Source organism: Scyliorhinus torazame, chromosome 1 (assembly GCF_047496885.1).
Source record: "Scyliorhinus torazame isolate Kashiwa2021f chromosome 1, sScyTor2.1, whole genome shotgun sequence".
In the NCBI taxonomy this organism is placed as follows: domain Eukaryota; kingdom Metazoa; phylum Chordata; class Chondrichthyes; order Carcharhiniformes; family Scyliorhinidae; genus Scyliorhinus; species Scyliorhinus torazame.
In genome coordinates, this window is record NC_092707.1 from 411900983 (window position 1) to 411916248 (window position 15266).

Genomic DNA, 15266 nt, shown 5'->3' on the forward strand with positions numbered 1-15266 from the left:
TGGAGATAGATGGATAACTGTAAGAGGGACTGGGAAGAAGCCGTCAGTGCATGGATCCCCTGCGGTCGTTCCCCTGAGAAAAAAGTACACAGCTTTGGATACTTGTGGGGGGGGGACTTACCAGGGTTAAGCCATGGGGTACGGGCCTCTGGCACGGAGTCTGTCCCTGTTGCTCAGAAGGGAAGGGGGGAGAGGAGCAGAGCATTAGTAATTGGGGACTCGATAGTCAGGGGCACAGGTAGGAGATTTTGTGGGAGCGTGAGAGACTCACGTTTGGTATGTTGCCTCCCAGGTGCAAGGGTACGTGATGTCTCGGATCGTGTTTTCCGGGTCCTTAAGTGGGCGGGGGAGCAGCCCCAAGTCGTGGTCCACATTGGCACTAACGACATAGGTAGGAAAGGGGACAAGGATGTCAGGCAGGCTTTCAGGGAGCAAGGATGGAAGCTCAGAACGAGAACAAACAGAGTTGTTATCTCTGGGTTGTTGCCCGTGCCACGTGATAATGAGATGAGGAATAGGGAGAGAGAGCAATTAAACACGTGGCTACAGGGATGGTGCAGGCGGGAGGGATTCAGATTTCTGGATAACTGGGGCTCTTTCTGGGGAAGGTGGGACCTCTACAGACAGGATGGTCTACATCTGAACCTGAGGGGCACAAATATCCTGGGGGGGGGATTTGTTAGTGCTCTCTGGGGGGGTTTAAACTAATGCAGCAGGGGCATGGGATCCTGGATTGTAGTTTTAGGGTACGGGAGAATGAGAGTTTAGAGGTCAGGAGCACAGATTTGACGTCGCAGGAGGGGGCCAGTGTGCAGGTAGGTTGTTTGAAGTGTGTCTACTTCAATGCCAGGAGTATACGAAATAAGGTAGGGGAACTGGCAGCATGGGTTGGTACCTGGGACTTCGATGTTGTGGCCATTTCGGAGACATGGATAGAGCAGGGACAGGAATGGATGTTGCAGGTTCCGGGGTTTAGGTGTTTTAGTAAGCTCAGAGAAGGAGGCAAAAGAGGGGCGGTGTGGCGCTGCTAGTCAAGAGCAGTATTACGGTGGCGGAGAGGATGCTAGATGGGGACTCATCTTCCGAGGTAGTATGGGCTGAGGTTAGAAACAGGTAAGGAGAGATCACCCTGTTGGGAGTTTTCTATAGGCCTCCAAATAGTTCTAGGGATGTAGAGGAAAGGATGGCGAGGATGATCCTGGATAAGAGCGAAAGTAACAGGGTAGTTATTATGGGAGACTTTAACTTTCCAAATATTGACTGGAAAAGGGATAGTTCGAATACATTAGATGGGTCATTTTTTGAACAGTGTGTGCAGGAGGGTTTCCTGACACAATATGTTGACAGGCCAACAAGAGGCGAGGCCACGTTGGATTTGGTTTTGGGTAATGAACCTGGCCAGGTGTTGCATTTGGAGGTAGGAGAGCACTTTGGGGACAGTGACCACAATTCGGTGACGTTTACGCTAGTGATGGAAAGGGATAAGTATACACCGCAGGGCAAGAGTTATAGCTGGGGGAAGGGCAATTATGATGCCATTAGACGTGACTTGGGGGGGGATAGGTTGGAGAAGTAGACTGCAAGTGTTGGGCACACTGGATAAGTGGAGCTTGTTCAAGGATCAGCTACTGCATGTTCTTGATAAGTACGTACCGGTCAGGCAGCGAGGAAGGCTTAGTGCGAGGGAACCGTGGTTTACCAAAGAAGCGGAATCTCTTGTTAAGAGGAAGAAGGAGGCCTATGTGAAGATGAGGTGTGAAGTTTCGGTTGGGGCGATGGATAGTTACAAGGTAGCGAGGCATGATCTAAAGAGAGAGCTAAGACGAGCAAGGAGGGGACATGAGAAGTATTTGACAGGTAGGATCAAGGAAAACCCAAAAGCTTTCTATAGGTATGTCAGGAATAGGCGAATGACTAGGGTAAGAGTAGGACCAGTCAAGGACAGGGATGGGAAGTTGTGTGTGGAGTCTGAAGAGATAGGCGAGATACCAAATGAATATTTTTCGTCAGTATTCACTCAGGAAAAAGATAATGTTGTGGAGGAGAATGCTGAGACCCAGGCTATTAGAATAGATGGCATTGAGGTACGTAGGGAAGAGGTGTTGGCAATTCTGGACAGGCTGAAAATAGATAAGTCCCCGGGGCCTGATGGGATTTATCCTAGGATTCTCTGGGAGGACAGGGAAGAGATTGCTGGACCTTTGGCTTTGATTTTTATATCATCATTAGCTACAGGAATAGTGCCAGAGGACTGGAGGATAGCAAATATGGTCCCGTTGTTCAAAAAGGGGAGCAGAGACAACCCCGGCAACTATAGACCGGTGAGCCTCATGTCTGTAGTGGGTAAAGTCTTGGAGGGGATTATAAGAGACAAGATTTATAATCATCTAGATAGGAATGATATGATCAGGGATAGTCAGCATGGCTTTGTAAAGGGTAGGTCATGCCTCACAAACCTTATCGAGTTCTTTGTGAAGGTGACTGAACAGGTAGACGAGGGTAGAGCAGTTGATGTGGTGTATCTGGATTTCAGTAAAGCGTTTGATAAGGTTCCCCACGGTAGACTATTGCAGAAAATACGGAGGCTGGGGATTGAGGGTGATTTAGAGATGTGGATCAGAAATTGGCTAGCTGAAAGAAGACAGAGGGTGGTGGTTGATGGGAAATGTTCAGAATGGAGTTCAGTTACAAGTGGAGTACCACAAGGATCTGTTCTGGGGCCGTTGCTGTTTGTCATTTTTATCAATGACTTAGAGGAAGGCGCAGAAGGGTGGGTGAGTAAATTTGCAGACGATACTAAAGTCGGTGGTGTTGTCGATAGTGTGGAAGGATGTAGCAGGTTACAGAGGGATATAGATAAGCTGCAGAGCTGGGCTGAGATGTGGCAAATGGAGTTTAATGTAGAGAAGTGTGAGGTGATTCAGTTCTTGGAAGTGTGGATGAGCAGAGGGATCCAGGTGTCCATGTGCATAGATCCCTGAAAGCTGCCACCCAGGTTGATAGGATTGTGAAGAAGGCCTATGGAGTGTTGGCCTTTATTGGCAGAGGGATTGAGTTCCGGAGTCAGGAGGTCATGTTGCAGCTGTACAAAACTCTGGTACGGCCGCATTTGGAGTATTGCGTACAGTTCTGGTCGCCGCATTATAGGAAGGTCGTGGAGTCTTTGGAGCGGGTGCAGAGGAGATTTACCAGGATGTTGCCTGGTATGGAGGGAAAATCTTATGAGGAAAGGCTGATGGACTTGAGGTTGTTTTCGTTGGAGAGAAGAAGGTTTCGAGGAGACTTAATAGAGGCATACCAAATGATCAGGGGGTTAGATAGGGTGGACGGTGAGAGCCTTCTCCCGCGGATGGATATGGCTGGCACGAGGGGACATAGCTTTAAACTGAGAGGTAATAGATATAGGACAGAGGTCAGAGGTAGGTTCTTTACGCATAGAGTGGTGAGGCCGTGGAATGCCCTACCTGCAACAGTAGTGAACTCGCCAACATTGAGGGCATTTAAAAGTTTATTGGATAAGCATAAGGATGATAATGGCATAGTGTAGGTTAGATGGCTTTTGTTTCGGTGCAACATCATGGGCTGAAGGGCATGTACTGCGCTGTATCGTTCTATGTTCTTTGTTCCATGTTCTAAAAACATTCTATGCAGCGTTGCTGTTTTTGGTCCATTTTGAGTGAATGTTTCACCGTTTATCCAGAAAGTGACAGAAATCAGCTGCTTTTCCCGAATCCATGATATGTCTTACAGAAACATACTATTGAGATCACAGTATATGGACAGAGTCCGTGGCTGGCTTGTCTAACAGAAAATAGAGAGATTTTAGTGAGCAGAATCTAGTCACACGGGTAGAATGAAATATTGTTTGAAATCTTTTATTATCCTGAAATTAGAATTTCTTACCATGTACATGGCGTTGGAATCTCCCAGCTGACATCCCAGAATACTGCAATAAATTGGAAGCTATTGTCTAAAATATTGATATTGTCAGTTGAAGAATTCACTGGCATGACTGTTCCAGCATCAGCTATCACCTCAGTAATTTTCACATTTTGCTTAAATCATTCTTCGAAAAATAATCAGTGTAATGATATGCATAGTATAGGGAGTGTAAAGGGTTAACAAGATGATGTTCATGTATCTCAACCCTAGGTGGCACCACAGTGTAGTCATATAAATATAATGTGGCTCCTGGGATTCTGGGAGAAGGTGTTAGTGAAAGGTTGAGATTGGGTGTTCATTGTGTGAGAGATAAGACAACGTAGTTAGATATTCTAGATTTCTGTAGCAAATATTAAATACTGTTATTTCCTTATCTATCACTTAGAAAGGTGTGCGAATCATTTTGAAGTAGTGTAAATAAACTAGCTTTGTTTGTAATACACAGCTTGATGTTCTTTGTCAGCACTACGACTTCTAACCATTTTGAGAGACTCACAGGGAACATCACAGTCAGAGCAAATCAATCAAAGTTTATGTTAAAAAACACAAGATCAAGGACAATCCTGAACTTGATGAAACACAGTCCTGTCACTGGGAACATGTCAAAACGCAGCTGAGAAAGAAGGGTGCTCACATCTGCAGATAAAACCCAGTCAGCAGAGAGAGGGAGGAGCAGTCTGGGAGCAGATTTCACTTTCCCAGTCTGTGACCCACACCACAACAGGAAACGTCAGTCATTTCAAATGTGTCAGAACTGTGGATGTGACGGATTAGATTGGAGACCTTTGCAAACCACCTCATACAGGTGAAGAAATTCAACACATTGTGAGACATGGGGTTCGGGGCCTTTGTTTTTCATGAACCCGTTTGTCAAAACCTTCACAGGTTATGTTTCGTAAAACCAAAAAGTCTCGTTATTGTAATCTCCAAACTGAGTCAGGCGTTGCGGCAATCTGGGTGGGAGCAACATGTGGATGGAGTCCAGGTTCTATCAGAGTGCTTCTCAGCAAAGTTGTGAAGACTAGTTTTATGAAGTGAAATGATTGGAAATAAACACCCATGTAGCAGCCAATTAAATGTGGAGTTAGAAACACAGGATCCTTCACATGAGAGAAAGTAACATCCTCAAAAACCAACTGAACTCAGCGAGTGAGTCCAACTTTCTCAAAATCTGCAGCCGTGTTCTGACCATCAGCTGCTCCCGGGGCTGCTGGGAAATGAATTATAAACTCGCACCAACATCAGCCACAATATTCATCACATTTATCAGCTGACAACATTTCTGTCCTCACCAATTACTTTCCTTTTATAATGGGGTGGGGGACGCACTGACACAGCGATGAGTCATTGCTGAGGCCCAGGCTCATTGGTTTCAAATTCCACCATGGCTTCCGTTGAGATTTAAATTCAAGTTTTTAATTAATACAGACTCTGGAATATAAAGCTATTCTCCTCAGTGGTGACCTTGAAACCATCTGTGACTGTTGTAAAATCCATCTGATGTCCTTTAGGGAAGGAAGTCTGCCGTCCTTACCTGGTCTGGCCGACATGTGACTGCAGTGTGGTGAATGTAGGAATTTCAGACATGTTGTACTGTGGGTATTTGGTGCAATAAGGGTTAGTGTGTGTGACTGCTGCAGTCATGTTTTTATAAATCCTGGTTTTGGAGCCATGGGTGCAATTAAAGCATCATAAAAACCTTGGGCTAATGGATTTTTGTTTGGATTAAGGAGATTCCCTGTGGAGGTAATTATATTTTAGCTTGGTAAAATAATGTCATTTCTGGGAGGAGCCAAGATATCAGGCATTTTGCGGAGCAGCAGAGTTCAGTTGAGTTTCAGATGGAGATGTGAGCAGGCAGCAAGCATCGCAGTTCAGTTCAAAGATTTATGTCTGTGACTAGATGAGCACTTTCTTTCCAAGCAGTTCAGAAGAGTGTAATCAGAAGGTGAGCTAAAACAAGCTGAAGTATCTTCTGAAGAAATACAGCCAGACTTTCTGCACGGTTCTGACAGGTTGCAGATCTTGTCTTCAAATGATCGCTCTTCTTCAAAGAACATCTCTGTGAAGCAGGTATTCTTGAGGGCTAACTGAATTTAACAGTGGAATGAGAGCTGAGATGGGATTTTTAATTGTTTGAGTGAGAACAAAGATAGCAGTTAAGGGTTACTGTATTCACTGTATTGATTAGCATTGTTTACGTGGCGATTGTCAGATATTTCCTGGTGTGATGTAAAATATAATTTAATACTCTGTAAGTAATCAAGTTTGTTTCATACACCATATCCCTATTTTTCCCCAAATCACTCCTGGAGTGAGGTGTCATTTCATCACAGTTTTACCAAATTAAAATAAAATATTGGGGTTCCTGTTGCGTATCTCATCCACTGTTTTCGTCTGGCCAGGATTGTAACATCAGATCCTCAGCAATGGGGTTGACTGTTAATTGCTCGCAAGGGAAATTAGGGATTGGCAATAAATGCTGCTCTTGCCAACAATGCCCACATCCCATAAACAAACAAAACAAACTATACACAATAACCGAGAGAAACGGAATTATTCTGTCAAAATTACGGGATTGTTATTTCCGAAGCAGTATGAATCCAACGAGCAAACTAAGTCCTGCAAATCCCGTAAGAGTTCCCACAATGATCCAGACAAGCTTCATCTTCTCAGCGTCAGCCGGGTCTGTGAAAGGAAATCACATGTTTACGGTTAAAGGACGGGGAATGGATTTGATTCTCGTCAGTCGGTGACATTTGAAATGGTAAAGTAGAGAAATGAAAGCAGGTGGAATTCAAACTGAGCAGATATTTCTATCTGCTGGACACCTGGAATAACAATGTCAGTTTAAACACAGATCAATTTGATTTATTGATAATGCGGCAGGCCAATCTTATATCGCACACTGACCACTTGCTGGCCATTCTGGCTGACTTGGTAACAGTGCAGCAAAGTCCCACAGATGGAAAGAAAACCACCAACAGATCCCCAGTGGGTTCCGTTCTGTATCCTCCTCCGTCCACACCAACATTACACTGTAGGGGAGTGACTTTTGGATAGGTGGTGTGTATTGTGTGGCCGATACCACTAATGTGACCAGGCGATCCGTATAAACAAGATGAAGTTTGTTTTTAAACATGGAGGAGTTGAGTTGAGGAAAGGCAGAGCAATGGGGACTGAGATGAAGGTAAAGTTCTCTATATTGGAAGAGGAAATGTCAATGACACATCAGTTAGCAAGATGGAGTTTGTCTAAAAGATTGTGATTGCAAAATTAACAAGGAAGAATGTAGAGAGTTTTAGATTAATGGAACACCCTCCAAAGAGAATTAACCCATTCAAAAAAGTGCCTTCAATGTGTGAGTGGGATTGGGACTAAAGTTCAGAGTAATTGTGTTGATTCAGCTCATTGCCAATGTTGGCTGTGATGGGCAGCGTGCCAGGCTGAAAGGGAGCTAATGGGATGGGTTTTGTGTTTAGTTTATTCCCTCGAGTTACTGACTGGGGTGAACTCTCCTGCTCTTCTTAAGCTACTGTCATGTGGCCTCCTGCATCTCCCAGAGAGAGCGGACCAGGGCTTGGTTTAAAGTCTCGTCTGATCATCCTCTGATAGAATTGTTCCGAATTCTCAATCATTTTGCTGAAGCAAATTGAGACAAACTATTCCGACTTGTGATATTCATTCTTCAACACGACAAAGAAGATATTATCGGGCCATTATCACGTTGTTATTTAGGGAGCTTGCTGTGCACAAATTGGCCGATACATTTCCTACATTTAAATAGGGCCCAAGCTTTACAAAGGGTTTAATTGGTTGTAAAGCACTTTGGGACAACTGGTGATGCCAGTAAAGGTCATTATGGCCTGGATTTTATGGATGGTGAGAGTACCTTGCTCATCATTCGGAGAGTCGGCGGGGACGACCCGACAGCATTGCTGCCATTTCCTGCTCAAATTAACTCGGGTCCGCATTTGGAAAGAAGTCCCAGTCCCTCCATGCACAGCGCTACAGTGGCTGTAAGAGGTACTGCAGCACTGTGCCTGAGACAATGTTCCAGGAACTGCATTGATGGTAAGTGGCAGTGTTCCCAGAAAGGGACAGTCCAGTGGCGATTTTCGAGTTTTTAAATTTAAACCTCAAAGATTTATTGAGAAGAAAAGAAAATTTAACCACACACAATTACAATTACACAGTTAAAATTGATTTCACAATATGTTCCCCCAAAAGACTCCCTAATTGATCAGACTCATAAATAAAATTCTTCCAGGCAATACTCCCTAATATATGTTTAACTATCAAAATCCAGTTAATATTAACCAAGGCACAACTGCTGTAACCTGACTAAATGTATCCCACATGATCTCTCAAACCACGTTTAACTCAAATGTGAAAATTAAAGACCTTCAGAAGCTGCCTGACACCAGATTGCCGAGCCTGGTGCTCTATTCGGGACACTCTCACACATCCTTCTTTATACAATAACACAATGCTCCTTAAGGAATCTCGAAAAATTAACACCTGTTCTCACACCACTTTGCGACATTGGTTTTGCATATATCCACTCCGCATCTCAGGATAATCACCCCCCCCGCATTGGGCGGTGGGGCCGGGGGGGCGGGGGGTGGGAGACGCGGGGGACGGGGACCACATTACCACATTTTATGATCACATCACAAATGGTCAAATTTGAGTCATGGATGTAGGAAAAAGGAAATTTGGATGCTGAATCCTCAATTTAAGAAAAGGTTTCTTGGTTTCAGGATGAATCCTGACATCCTGACTGGTGGAGGTGGAGGAAAACAGGAAGGGACATTTGTTCCCAGTAACCGGAAATGTGGGACACAGTGACCTCATATATCATTGAATTATCTCATGGGGGGGTCACTCTGTGAGATGCTCCTCCCACCCCGAGCAAATTCTGGCCTATTAAGTTGATGAATCACCGTGGACACTAGGCATTGTTCACTCTAACTCACTCTGTATGGGCATTGTGGGCAATTCCCTTTGTCAGAGCAGAGCAGCAGGAGTAGGCCATTCAGCCCCTCTAGCCCTCTGCGTTATTCAACTGGGCTATGGCTGAGTGTTGACCTCAACACCATTTTCCCTCATTATCCCCATAACCCTCAATATCATTGGCACCTAGAAATCCATCAATCAGTGTGTCCTGCACTAGATTATGTGCTCGAGTCTGTGAAGTTGGATAATGTAACTTGTCCTTACTTATTACAGTGAGCTGGGTTCCATTCCAATCAATATCTCCCCTCACTTCACAATAGTAGATGGCAGCGTCACTGGGCTGAATGTTGCTGATTGTCAGAATGAAGCTGTTACTGGACATGTTTCGAGAAGACTGGAAACGCTCGGAGAAGCCAGGACCCCATCGTGTGTTGTTCAGTATCTCATCTGTTAAAATCCACTCGATGAAAGCTGGTTGTTGTCGGTACCAATGAACATCAGCGTATCTCACAGAGGCGTTATACAGGATGCACTGTAACCGTGCACTCTGACCCTGTCTGATAGATTCTGGAGCAGGAGACTGGATAACCACTGGGGCATCTGCACCTTTGGAGAAACAATATTCATAACTTAAAATAGTATCTGGATTTACAAAGTAGCTCTGGTAGTTAACCATAGAATCGTTGGTGCCTCATGGCGCCGAGGTCCCAGGTGCGATCCCAGCTTTGGGTCACTGTCCATGTGGAGTTTGTACATTCTCCCCGTGTCTGCGTGGGTTTCACCCCCACAACCCAAAGATGTGCAGGGTAGGTGGATTGGCCACGCCAAATTGGCCCTTAATTGGAAAAAATGAATTGGGTACTTGAAATTGTAAAAAAAAACACAGAATCACTGCAGTGGAGAAAGAGGCCATTCAGCCCATCCAGTCTGCACCAACCCTCTGGAAGAGCACCCTTCCTCGGCCACTCCCCCACCATCCAAACAAAATCCTTCAATTGGCACCAATACCCATTTGAAGACCGCATTCCACCACCAGCATCAGGAGGGGGTCTCCCCATTTGGATAAAAACTAACCCACTTCGTGTTTCTAATGGTGACCTGGGGGAGTTCCTCATTGTCAAGTCCTGGTTGCCATGACATCAGGAAGGGGGAGGGGGGCCTGTGTAGAGCTACCACCCTGTCCAGGTTGCTAACCCCTCTTCCCACAATCTCAACCTATGACCCCAAACCCTCCCACAATCACCTTTGGTCCGAATCCCTCAGCCTGACCTTGTTGTGGGCCACTGGTTTGACTGGTGTTTGCAATGTGCAGCTGCCTGTCTCAGGCACCATGGTCATGTGGAAGGCCCACTGATGTCTATGTATGTGCCTGATCCTTCACAAAGGAAGCAACATGGGCCTCTCCCTGGACCTCAGGCCAGTGAGTGAGAGACCCCATCACCTGTATCAAGAAGCGGGCTTTGTGTCCAAAAAAGTGTGAACATTTGAGACTTCTGAGAACCACAAGACAGAACATGTGGTGAAGATTAATGAGAATCATGGAAACTGTACTTACTGGTTACATTCAGCTGTGATCCATCCCCACTGATATGTCCCCACACGGAGCAGAAATAGACGGCAGTGTCATTGGGCTGCACGTTGCTGATTGTCAGGATGAAGCTGTTGGAGCTGATGTGTCTGGCAGGCAGGAAACGCTCAGAGAAACCCGAATCCCGGTCTACATAATTCTTTGTATCAAGTGCTAAAATCCTCTCCCTCTCTTTCCCTGGCAGCTCCCGGTACCAATAAACGTTTGTGTATCTCACTGCGGCGTTCTGCATGGAGCAGTGGAACCGTGCAGTCTGACCCTCTGGGACACGTTCCACACTCGGAGACTGGATAAGGACTGGAGGTTTCTCACCTTTAAGAGAAAAATATCAACAATTTATAAACAGGTGCTGAGGTTGCAGTCTGGGCTGATTCTACGCTTTCCCAGCCGCGTGTTTCTCGGTGGCGCGCTGTTCCCAGGCAGCGCGATTCTGCCTTCCCGCTTGTCAATGGGATTTCCCATTGAAGCCACGCCACAGGGAAAGCCCCGGGCGAGGGGGCGCTGCCGGCGGCAATCGCAACGGCCAGAGAATTGCAGCCTTTCTTTCTGCTTTTAGTAGAAGTGCCACCCTCCGATCAGAGACTCGGGGATCCTCGATCACAGGGTCAGACCCATTATTGACCTGTCAATCCCTTCATGCTCACATAATCCAATGGAGCTTCCCAAAAAGAAATGATGTGGGGGTGTGGCTGCCTCTCCAGCCACCCGCTGAGTTCCCATCACCTCCACAAGATTCCACCCATTGTCCCGGCCGCACTGAAGCCGCCAGTTAATGTGTTCCTCACTCACATTCAAAGTCTGGGGCAACTATTTTGTGGCCCTTGTCCTATTAGCTGAAGGAGTTGCTCAATTCAAGAACAAACCTTTGTTTCTTTAGTCCACATTCCAGCAATTCTCATTGATGATTGGAAAGTGAGCATTGAGCTGCTCAATAGTTAAAAAAATCATTGTCGATGCCACCAATCTGTGTGGCCAGGACTGCAGGGAACAAAGCTCAGGAAGAGTTCCCACCTCCGGGAGGGGAGGGCAAAGACAGCAAGCTGGAAAATCTCCCACACCTGATGGCCCACACCCTGTGATTCTAAAAGAGATCGCTGCAGATTTAGAGAATGCACTCGTTACAAATTTCCCAAATTCCTTCATTTTAGGATCAATCCACGGGGACATCGGCTGGGATTCTGCGCTCTCGGCCGCTGAGATCGGGAAACCCGCTGGGATCGGCGCCGGGCGACAGACCCGTTCCCATTCTGTACGCGCCCCCCCGGTGCTCTGCTACCCCCCTACCCCGGTGCTGTGCTACCACCGCCCCCCCCCCCCCGCAACCTGATTCTAGTTCTGGGCGGTCAACTCAATCTATGTGTAATAACATTATTTGGAATAAAAGTAATTAAGCATAGACATTACTCACTGGTTACATTCAGACGGGTTCCTTTCCCAAAGATTGTTCCCCAAATCCCACAGATATAGACAGCGGAGTCACCGAGCTTCACATCTCTGACTGTCAGAATGTAGCTGTTACCGGGAACATCTCTGGAAGGCTGAAACCGATCATACAGACCTGTCGCCCGGGAAACTTCGCCATTTACATCATGACTCAATATCCATTCCTTACTTTGTGAGCGGTACCAATGTAAAGTGTATTTATCCACAGTGTGCCCTACATGCTTGCTCTGTAAGTCACACAGAAACGTCACTGTTTCACCCTCAGGCACTTTCACAAAGTGAGGGGATTGGATAAGAACCGCCCCTGTCACATGACCTGTGAACAGAAAATAACTGAAGATCAGAACAAATAAGAAAATACAAAATAGAAGCTGAAACACAAGTTATTATAAAATCCCGTGTAGATCAGGAATTAATATTGTGCATTGTCATCAGTAACTTGTAGCCCAGTTGCTTTATCCACACCCTGAACTTCACTGTCTCACATCGCACTGTACTGACCAATAATGTCAGCCCAGCATTTTGTGCTCAAAGCCTCGCGTCTCAAGTGGGATTTGAACTGAGCCAAGATGGACACAGTGGGGAGGATTTGAGGGATAGAACGATGTGTTGGAGGTAGGTCAGATTGACCAAATGTGTGCTGATGTTGTGAATGGCTGCCTGCAGGCCTTAGAGCCAGGAACAGAATGTATTCAGCCAGGAGCAGTGCAGTTTCCTCTGTTAAGCGTGGTCCAAGTTTAAATTATTGATATAAATGGTAAACAAGAGTCATCCCAGCACAGAACATTGTAGAGCTCCAATTCCCATCATGTCTCATTCATTTGTTTATTACCTTATCAAAGGAAATCTAAATATATAACATCTACAAGTTTACCTATGCCTACTCTCTTAGTTAGCTCTTCAAAGAATTCTGTTCAGTGGCATGGTAACACAGAGGTTAGCACTACTACCTCACAGCACCAGGGACCCAGGTTCAATTTTGGCCTCGGGTGACTGTCTGTATGGAGTTTGCATCATCTCCCCGTGTCTGTTTGGTTTCCTCCGGGTGCTCCGGTTTCCTCCCACAGTATAAAGATATACAGGTTAGATAGATTGACCATAGAAAATTGCCCCTTAGTGTTCGGTTACGGGGATAGGGTGGGGGCCTGACCCTGTGTCATGTGCTCTTTCAGAGGGTCGGTGCAGGCTGGATGGGCTGAATGGCCTCCTTCTGCACTGTGGGGATTCTCTGAGTCTATGAATTTATTTGGTCAAGAATGACACGTCCATTTCAAGTCCATGTTGACTATTCATTCTTCTGTTTGTTTTTTAGAGTCTAGATTTATTTAGTCGGAATTCCATTATGTTTCATACAACTTATGTGAAACCAACTTGTCTATAATTCCCAGGACATGTTATATTTCCTTTTTTAAGTGCAACATTTCTCTTCATTTTATTTTAATTGAGATTTCTAATCACATTGTTGGATGTCATTTCCTGTCTGACTTCACTCTCTTTCCTGGCTTCTTGTGGTTTCGCATCAAGGATCCTATCAGAAGCTGAGAAAGATAAAATCCAAAAGTCTATGAAAATTGATAAAATAATCATCTCCCATTGGGCACGATGGGTAAACTGATCTCCTGACCCAACGATCATCCAACAATCAAACTGGATCTCGAGAATTTCTGACCCCTTTGAGTTCCCAACGCCCCCTGCAGCCTACGGCAACGTTACTGGATTCAGGAGCCTCAACGCAAGGGGCAGGGTTCTGACCCTCTGGTGGGCAGAACATTCCAAGGTGGCTTTCTGAGATTGTCAACTCTGCTGAGGCACCGAGTGGGACCTCTTCATATCCCCCTCAACATCACCACAGGATTCCCATTGGGAAGCTCGGATCACTCACACTAATTAGATCACGAAACATGCTCACAAAATTCCTGACTGAAGCATTGACACAGAAAAATGCCTGGAGTTGTGTCAGAGTCACGTCAGCCTTCAGCATCTGTACATTAAACATCCTCCTCAGTGTGCTGACCCCCTCAGCTATCCCTAAACCTCCCATTCCCATTCACACAGACAGCAGTAAATAGGGGCACACAAGTTTGGGGGAAAGGCTTCAAGGGGGTGACTGTTCCTATGAGACGGATCAGGCTCCTCACGGACATGAAAGGGGTCTGAAGGATTTTGGGATGATAATTCAGGAGCAGTTTATGAATGGTGGATTTGAGGAAGAAATCCGCTGGCAAATTAATTCCCTCCATTTAACATTCTAGGATGGAAAATAATCCAATGAAAATCATCACGCAAATCAGGAGAAATGGGAATTAAAGAATTAACGAGGTTTTGTTAATTTTTAAATTAAATTTAGAGTACCCAAGGAGCAATTTGGAATGGACAATCCACCTACCCTGCAAATCTTTGAGTTGTGGGGGTGAAACCAACGCAGACACGGGGAGAATGAGCAAACTCCACACAGACAGTGACCCGGGGCCAGGTTTTAACCCAGGTCCTCAGCTCCCTAGGCAGCAGTGCTAACCACTGTGCCACCGTGCCGTCCAACGATGTTTTAAACATGAAGAGTGAGACAATTGTGTCTGTGTATTGCCGGCCGCTGGAGTTTCAGAGTGGGATCACTGAGCTGGGGGCTCAGTGTTGTCTCTGACGCTGTATTTTCCCATTGAACCATGAGAACCCCAAACTATCCCAACTCTTAAATAGGAAAATCTGACTAAAAATTCACATCACCCCAATAACCAGAAAATCAACTCAAAAACATAACGATGTGCAAGCAGCCCCAGGTTACTTACCCACCGCCATACAGAGGGTGAGAGTCAGAGCAGAGAGAGCTGGGCAAAACATTCCAAACAAAGTCCTTTTGCAAACACACAATTCTTGTTTCGTTCACACACTCTTCTATTCGATGTTGCTGTGAAAGATTGCGGGATGTCTCAATATTACTTCCTATGTTTACTTCTAGAGGTGTGACAGCACGGTAACATTGAGGTTATGACTGCTGCCTCACAGCGCCAGTCACCTGGGTTAGCAATGCTATCTCACAGTGCCAAGGACCCGGGTCAGCTGCTATCTCACAGTGCCAAGGACCCGGGTCAGCACTGCTGTCTCACAGTGCCATGGACCCGGGTCAGCACGGCTGTCTCACAGTGCCTGGGACCCGGGTCAGCACGGCTGTCTCATAGTGCCAGGGACCCGGGTCAGCACAGCTGTCTCACAGCGCCAGGGACACAAGTTCAATTCCAGTCTTGGGTGACTGTGTGGAATTTGTACATTCTCCCCGTGTCTGCGTGGGTTTCCTCCGGGTGCTCCGGTTTAATTCCACAGAGAAAAGATGCACAGG

At 46.0% G+C, this 15266-nt stretch overlaps 1 protein-coding gene across 2 annotated transcripts in view; it reads right to left on the reverse strand.

Moving 5' to 3' along the window:
- Positions 1–3845: 3845 nt before the first annotated feature.
- LOC140428449 (immunoglobulin kappa light chain-like) overlaps positions 3846–15266 on the reverse strand; it is a 42766-nt gene continuing 31345 nt past the window's right edge. Inside the window, exons 2-5 of one of the 2 annotated variants that reach the window (XM_072514921.1) lie at positions 11898–12248; positions 10457–10801; positions 9166–9507; positions 3846–6630 (exon numbers count right to left, since the gene is read on the reverse strand). In XM_072514921.1, coding sequence (XP_072371022.1) covers positions 6524–6630; positions 9166–9507; positions 10457–10721 — 714 coding nt within the window. In that variant the 5' untranslated portion in view covers positions 10722–10801; positions 11898–12248 and the 3' untranslated portion in view covers positions 3846–6523. Of the gene's footprint in view, positions 6631–9165; positions 9508–10456; positions 10802–11352; positions 11409–11897; positions 12249–15266 lie in introns of those variants that run through there. The other variant, XM_072514930.1, reaches the window with a different exon arrangement.